Source organism: Malania oleifera, chromosome 5 (genome assembly GCF_029873635.1).
Source record: "Malania oleifera isolate guangnan ecotype guangnan chromosome 5, ASM2987363v1, whole genome shotgun sequence".
Lineage (NCBI taxonomy): Eukaryota > Viridiplantae > Streptophyta > Magnoliopsida > Santalales > Ximeniaceae > Malania > Malania oleifera.
This window is the reverse complement of record NC_080421.1, coordinates 5,516,505-5,524,752: the sequence shown is the minus strand read 5'-3', so window position 1 is coordinate 5,524,752 and position 8,248 is coordinate 5,516,505. Positions and strand designations below refer to the sequence as shown.

General features: G+C 37.8%; 1 protein-coding gene across 1 annotated transcript; it reads left to right on the top strand.

Moving 5' to 3' along the window:
- The first annotated feature begins 1,856 nt into the window (after window positions 1-1,856).
- On the top strand, window positions 1,857-5,632 carry LOC131156730 (probable amidase At4g34880). Its single transcript, XM_058110623.1, has 5 exons — window positions 1,857-2,649; window positions 3,324-3,538; window positions 3,679-3,921; window positions 4,601-4,799; window positions 5,070-5,632. The coding sequence occupies exons 1-5, from the start codon at window positions 2,053-2,055 to the stop codon at window positions 5,445-5,447; spliced, it is 1,632 nt and encodes a 543-aa protein (XP_057966606.1). The 5' UTR covers window positions 1,857-2,052; the 3' UTR covers window positions 5,448-5,632.
- Window positions 5,633-8,248: the final 2,616 nt, after the last annotated feature.

Below are 8,248 nucleotides of genomic sequence, written 5' to 3'. Positions count from 1 at the left end.
GATTGTTTCATTTTTTTTCCGCTGCATATCTTGTATGTATGAGATGGTATCAGGTATACAGACGTCACTAAAATAGCACCCCGAGCCCACGTGGCGGGTTGGGGCGTTACAATACCTTTGGCCTCGACAAGACTAAATGCTGCTCATTACTCGCCCTTGATTGCCAGAACTGAAAACCTAATTGGTTCATGGCCTAGGAAGACACTAACTTATACAGGTAGACTGGAGCTGATAAACTCAGTTGTGCAGGGAATTGAATGCTTTTGGCTATCAATTTTCCCCATCCTAGTGTCGGTTCTGAAACATGTGGTAAAATTATGTAGAGTATTTTTGTTGGGGGGGGGGGGTAGGAAGAAGCCTTTTGTTGCTTGGAGAGAGCTATGTCTCCCAAAGAAGGAAGGTGGAATGGGGATGTTTGATTTAAAAATTTGGAACATGGCACTTCTCACTAAAACTTTGTGGAATATTCATATGAAGAAAGATTCATTGTGGTCTAAGTGGGTAAACCAGATATACCTCAAAGGAAAGAGTGTGTGGGAAGCTACATCTAAGCATGAAGACTCCCCCATGTTTAAGAAAATTGTCGAAATAAAGAATTTGATGTTGCAGCAATGCACAACTAGTGATGATGCAGACCAACAACTTAGAAAATGGACTAATGGAGACCAAATGATATGTGCTAAAGTCTACCAATTTTGGAGAGAAAAAGGAACTAAGAAGCCATGACATGCTCTGGTATGGAAGAATAGTTGTATACCAAAACACTCCTTCATTTTGTGGCTTTGTGTTAAAGACAAACTACTGACAAATGACAAATTCAAGGGTGAAAGGGGGGGGGGGAGTTACAATGTGTTTTCTGTAATTTAGGGTTGGAGACAATGGAGCACTTGTTTTTCAAATGCAGAGTGAGTGTTGAAGTTTGAAATTATTTAAGAAGTTGGCTTGGATGGACCAGAGCAATGACTACTATAAAAGTTGCACTGAAATGGCTGAAAAAAGAGGTGAAAGGGACTGGAATGCAAACAGCTGCTAAGAGGGCTTGTCTGGCCACCACTGCTTGTGGCACTTTAGAAACAAGAAAAGGTTTGAAAACAAAAGCACACCGACTTAAGTTATGGTGAGGTTTATTCAATCACACATAGTCAAAACCTTGTATGAGAAGTTCCCACGCCACTTGGAGTTTGGATTTTGAGAGGGAAGTTTCTTTATGTGAGCTCCTTGGTTTGTTTGATTGGCTTGTGGCCCTTGGGTATGCCCAGGTTTCATTGTATAATACACTTCATGTTTGATGTTTTTTTTTTTTGAGTTTTTGAAGGTAACGTTATGAGTTGATATGGATGTCTTTCCTGGATATGTCCAGTGTATTATATACATACCACTTTTGATCAATATAAAATTTACATTTACAAATAAAAGAAAAATTCCTAAAAAGTGCTTTTAATTACCTTATATGGGCAACACCAATTGAATGGACATAAACTACAATGTTGAATTCGGTCATAGTCACTAGCTAAGCAAAGATACGCTAACAATGCCCATATAATTATCACAAAGTATGGAACGAAGTCATAAATGGAGCGTACCATGCTTGCCTTAATTAAGGTTACATGCTAATCATTTCCTTAAATGACATGATATTGCATAAAATTAAAAAAAGTAATTTTATACTTTCACGTCAAAACTTAGATGATGAGGAATAGATATAAGGTTGAAAATCTAATATCACAGGCAGCAATTAAAATTTGATCAAATATCTTCCAAACATAGCAGTGCAAAATAACAAAAAAAGGAAAAAGGAAAAAGGAAAAAGAAAATAGAGAACACTTTGATCAAGCACTCCTAAATTAATATATAAAGGCAAAAGGAAGTATGATCGAAGTGAAGTTAATATTTGTATTGAAAGAACCATCTCCCCTATACCAATTAAATAACTAGTGCACTTGATAAATAAAAAATCAATACACCAAACACTCTTTTCCAACCATTATATCGTGGTTTTGACTGGGAAAATATTGAACTGTGGAAGGAAGAAATCAATCGTCCACTTCCGCTATGTTTTATTTATGGTTTTCGACTTTGTCGATCTGCAATCGAATGAGATTGATTGAAAGGAGATGCTCAGCAGTGGCGTCGATTCTTTCGCTGCTTCTGCTATTATTCTCTCCGCTCCTCAACCCAATCGTCGCCCAGCAGTTCGCGATCGAAGAGGCCACCGTCAGCGACATCCAGCGCGCCTTCGCCGAGAATGAACTCACCTCCAGGCAGCTGGTGGAGTTCTACCTCCAGCGAATAGAAACACTAAATCCCCTGCTCCGCGGAGTCGTGGAGGTGAACCCTGACGCACTGGACCAGGCGGACGAGGCCGACCGAGAAAGGGGGAGCAACGACGACTGCCGTGGACCGCTGGGCGGGCTCCACGGCGTTCCGGTGCTCCTGAAGGACAGCATAGCCACCAAGGACAGGCTGAACAACACGGCGGGGTCGTACGCGCTGCTGGGCGCGGAGGTGGCGCGTGACGCTGGGGTGGTGGAGAGGCTGAGGAGAGCGGGGGCTGTCATACTGGGGAAAGCTAGTCTCACCGAGTGGTACGGACTTCGGTGTTGGGGTTCCATGCCCAGCGGTTGGTCTGCAAGAGTTGGGCAGGGTTTGGTGAGCGCCTGTAATTTTTTATGAAGTCAATTGAAATTTTATTTTATTTATTTGTTCTTAGCTAATTAAATTCTGAATAATTTCGATTAGCAGTTCTCACATTTATTATGCTTACAAACGTTGTCTATTAATTTCAACTAGCATTAATGGATCAAATGAAATCATTCTTATGCAGTCACTTTTTAAAATAAAATGCAAACATTTATATTTTTAATGAAAATTAAAAATATTAAAAATATGAATTAAGGTAAGTTATTTGGGAACTGAGAAGAAAGAAATGGATCACAAGGCTAATGGAAGAGCTAGAGATGCAACTTGGGGTAGAATGAGAATTCTTCCATTAGTTTTTTCTGTTTCTTTATATGCAAATTTTTTTTTTAGGTCTTGGCTCGAGGATGTGATTTGTTGTTGTTTGAGTATGGTAAAATCGTACTTGAAATCTGCTCAAAGAAGAAGAATTAGCACTTTTGAAATGTGCAGTGAAGCCTGGTATATAGTTTCAAACTTGATTGTGGTTCATTGCCCATTTTGAGATGATGAATTCTACACGCTGTTTGTGAACAAGAAGGGCTCTAAAAAACTCTACCCACTTTCTTTATATGCATGTGAGACTGCCATGGCCACGAGTAACCTCGTAACTCATATCACATTACTAATTGTGTGGAAACCTGCAGAATCCTTATGTCCAATCTGCAGATCCTTGCGGGTCGAGCAGTGGATCCGCCATATCAGTGGCAGCAAATATGGCAGCAGTGTCCCTTGGGACCGAGACTGATGGCTCCATCATCTGTCCAGCAGATCACAACTCAGTTGTAGGGCTCAAACCCACTGTAGGACTCACCAGTAGAGCTGGTGTCCTTCAAGTCTCACCCAGCCAAGACACCATTGGGTTAGTTCATAATCTGAACCATTTAGTTTGTGTTTCATTTCTCATTTGTTCTTTGTTACAAAGCACAAACATTTGTAGATGCAATTATACCAATATCATCTGTTAAAACTGATGAATTTTCTTGTGTGATCAAACTGAAGGCCAATATGCAGGACAGTTTCTGATGCAGTCTATGTGCTTGATGCAATTGTGGGTTTTGATCCAAGAGACTCTGATGCAACCGGAGAAGCAGCTAAGTTCATACCTGCAGGTGGTTATAAGCAGTTTCTCAATGAAGATGGGCTCAAAGGAAAAAGACTGGGTGTTGTGAGGGATCCATTTTTTGACTCCTTCAATGGATCCAGTGCTGTTTCCACCTTCGAGCACCATCTCAAGACATTAAGGTAAGACCTTAATATGCTTTCTTTCAGGATCTTCCTTTTGTTGTTGCATGGTATAAAAGCAGGAAAAAAAAATAAAAAGTAAAGCCTAGAAGGACAAAGACCTTGACTGAGGTTCCACAAAAAAGATGCAGGGCATTTCCAAGGTTCCAAAAATTATGCAGACCTCCCTTGAAGTTTGTTGAAAAGTCGCAAAGTTAAGGTATTCAAAATCTTGTGGATCTCCTTGAGACTTTTGATTCCGGGCCATTTATTATGCTTCCTCCTAAGATTTGATGGTAAATAACAAAGAGAGTGCAAGTGTCTTAGAAATCAAATCTTTAGAGAGGTGTGTAGGAAGTTCTCGTCTTTCTGCCAAACATGAAAGATTCATGAAATTTTTAAAATTTTGCGGAGGTCCGCATCTTTTCTTCAAATCTCAGGAGAGGTCAGAGTCTTTTGTCCAATCTAAAAATGAAGATTAAAAGGAACTACCTCCATAATTAATGATACTTGCTAATTTTATATTGAATAATACCAATTATAGCCCATTGTGAATGTGATAATGGAGAAGGACAACTTCAAAAATTTCCAAAAAGAAAAATCGCTGAACAGACATAATGATCAACCACCTTAAACTGATTGTCAGTTATCTTTGATCGACTTGATACTCACACCATGATGATTCTCCTGAAAATTCAAGCAAGGAAGGTGCAACCTTGGTGAATAATCTGGAAATTACAAATATTGAGGTCATTCTTGATCCCTATCAAAGTGGTGAGGCAATTGCTCTCCTGGCTGACTTCAAATTGGGTATAGCTGAGTACCTGAAGGGGCTGATAAACTCCCCAGTGAGATCGTTGGCAGACATTATAGCTTTCAACTTGAAAAATACTGATCTGGTAAGCATCTGATTTTCGAACAGTTTCAGTGTGTCTAAGCATATATCATGAACAAACCATTCAAAGATTGGATTTTGTTGGCTTGTGAGAAGGTTTGATTGTTGATAAATTCTATAATAACATTTGCAGCTATCTTCTTTGATGAAAATAATCTAAGTTTTAGTGAACTATTGCTGAGCTCCACATTAACTTAAAAACGTTTAATAACTTGTCCTCTCAAAAAGGCTGGGAAACTCGTGAACTAAACAAATTTATTCTTGTTCACTGCAGGAGAAGATTAGAGAATTTGGCCAGGGAACTTTCATTGAAATGGAGACGACTAGTGTATCCGAGGAAGAAGTGAGGGAGGCAGTGGAGAGGATGAAAAATCTCTCGCGAGATGGGTTCGAGAAGATGATGGTGCAGAATGAGTTAGATGCAATGGTGACTTTGGGTGTGGGCGCCTCCCCTGTGCTTGCCCTTGGAGGCTACCCTGCAATTACTGTCCCAGCTGGGTATGACAGCACCGGAATGCCATTCGGAATCTGTTTCGGGGGCTTAAAGGGCACCGAGCCGAGGCTGATCGAAATTGCTTACGCCTTCGAACAAGCTACCATGACTAGGAGGCCTCCTTTCCTGGAGTCGTTCAAATTGATGAATGATCACTGATGTTGTTGGTGGATCAATAGAAAGAGCTGCAGATGCATTTTGATACGGTTCTTTTAGGTGGAGGATGTATTTTGTAGATGGCCTTCTTACTTAAGACTTGGGAAAGATTAGCTACTTGCATTCCAACGTCAGGGTGTGTGATATTGAAAATGTTTTTATTCAAAGCAAATGATTATGAACTGCAATGCTCCGTGTTGATTTTTTCTCTTGCATTCCTTATTTTCTACTGGCAGACTCAATTAGGAAATATCTGAATGACCTCGAGATTGATTGAATGGAGATTATCTGCAACGGCGACTTACTTCATTTTCTTATTTCACTTGTCAATTTGTCCCGCATTGAGAAAATAGAAGGAATCTTTCTTTATTTTTTTATTCCGTTGTGAATTTGTTACGTATTGAAAAACAAAATGAAATTGGTGATTATCCACATGATCGGACTCAAAATTTAATAGTTGAACTTTTGAATCAAGTTGATTCTCTCCCTGTCCAAACACTCCTATCATTAACATCGTCGATTCTCTCCCTGATACTGCTTCTATTCTCTCCGTTCCTCAACACAATCATCGGCCTGCAGTTCGCCATCAAAGAAGCTATCGCCAGCGACACCCAGCGGATCGAAACCCTAAATTAATTCCCTACACTCCGAGGGGTGCTGGAGGTGAACCCCAACGCGCGGGACCAGGCGGACGAGGCCGACCGGGAGAAGCGGAGTAACGGCGGCACATGTGGACCGTCCGGGGGACTCTACGGCGTTCTGGTGCTCCTGAAGGACAGCATCGACAGCCACCGAGGGGAGGCTGAACATGACGGCAGGGTCAACGCGCTGCTGGGTTCCGTGGTGGCGTCGCTGCAGCGTGACGCGGTGGTGGTGGAGAGGCTGGAATTCGGAAGAGCGGGGGTCGTCATACTGGGAAAAGCTAGTGTCACCTAGTGGTTCGGGCTGCTGTCTTTGGGTACCCGGCCCGATTGGTGCGCTAGAGCTGGGCCCTGCCTGGTCAGTCTCGCCCCTCGTCCCAGTGCTTTTTTCCCAGTTTGTTATTATTTTAAAATAATATACTAAATAATATCCCTGAGACAATTATTCTCAAAATAAAACTCACGGATTACTCAATGAGATTTGTCACATGCCAAGATTAACTTTTTTTCTAAACAAATTTTGTTAGATCAAGTAACAAAATTTACTTGTCACGTGTCAACACTTAATTAGATTATCATTTAAATTTCACTGTTAGGTATTAGGTCTAGCGAGATTTACTGTGTATTTATTATTATTATTATTATTATTATTAATTTTAAATATTTCGTTTTTAAAAATCTTTTTAACGACAATTTGTAACATGAACTGTTACAATTTTTTGTGTTTTCCTTTTTTATTTTTTTATTATAATAATAATAAATTAAAATTTTGGATCGAAGAATTATTTATTAATTTAAATTTTTACATAGAATAAATTAAATTTTTTAATTTGATTAAAAATATTATTTTTATCATAAATTAATATAACAGTCATTCGTTATAAATATAAACTAATAACAAGATTATTTTTAATTAAAAAGAAAAATCTTATATTATTTTATTTAGTAGAAAATATTTAAATATTAATTAAAAATAATTATTATTGAAACTGTTAACTAAAAATCTTAATAATTCTAATTTAAATTATATTTAAAACTAATAATAACACTTATTTAAACACAATCAAATGTCACCTATAATTTTTTAGACTTCTCCAATCCAACACTTATTATCAACACTTATTAAATTCAACACTTCTACATCAGAAATTCCAAGTCACTTGTTTATTTTTCTTGATTGTAGTAGATAATACAATTTGTACATGTAGAATTTGTGATACTTATTTGGTGTCACCACTATGAATTTCATGTAAGCATTATTTATTTGTTAAATAATGTCTTAATGAAGTTTCTAAAATGTGAGCTTGTAACAGTAGGAGGCAGCAGATGGATCGATTCTTTTACTTTAATATATTTTGTTTTGGTTGATCTTTATTCAAGTACAATGACTAACCTTCAATAGAAATGAGCCATGTAGCAGTCATTATATACTTATTACAAGAAAAGGCTCCAGTCTCACTATCTCAGCCTAAGTGCTAAGAATTTAGAGAGACGTGTGGTCGTACCATACTTGCAGCCTCAATTTCTTCTTTCCTAACTATCATTTCCCTTCTAATTCTTCTTCTTTCTTCTGAAGATATAATTAATTAATGACTAAAGTATACTAGTAGAGATCATTAGCAATGGGTTTGATTAGAGCATTTTCTAAGTGCTTGATCCGTCTTGCTCAGGTAATTACATTCAGCTTTGATCTTGTTTAATTTGTCGATTTTAGCACTTACATATATATATATATGTTTCTCTTCTCCTAATTGTTTAGAAAAGTTGAAAGCTCCAACCTACATTCAGACTATAAATTTTGGAAGTCCTAAAACTGCATCTCTTATTTGATGTGGTCTTCTAGATTTGTATGTCATGTATGTATGAGATTTTTTATTTTTTTTTTCTCTTTGGCTTGTACGGTTTATTAATTATCTTGTAGATATTAGAGAAGTTGAACCATTGTATAAAGATAATCTTTTGGCCTTACTAGTATGTTGAAACCCAAAAAAAAAATTCCTTTTGTTGCTTGAATCATTCGTCTAAATAGAAACAAAAATATGGTTTTTAATACTTGATAACATCAATATTCATATACTTTGGATCCAAAGTATTAATGTTATCAAGTATTAAAATGATGATTTGCTTATCAATTATTTTCTTCATTTATCTTAGATTAATTGA

What these genes read in the sequence shown, in the direction of transcription:
- LOC131156730 (XM_058110623.1), top strand. Translation starts at nt 2,053, where the DNA reads ATGTTTTATTTATGGTTTTCGACTTTGTCGATCTGCAATCGAATGAGA. An exon ending in CAAGAGTTGGGCAGGGTTTG is followed by an intron (nt 2,650 to 3,323) that starts GTGAGCGCCTGT and finishes GGAAACCTGCAG; the next exon opens with AATCCTTATGTCCAATCTGC. An exon ending in CACCATCTCAAGACATTAAG is followed by an intron (nt 3,922 to 4,600) that starts GTAAGACCTTAA and finishes TGAAAATTCAAG; the next exon opens with CAAGGAAGGTGCAACCTTGG.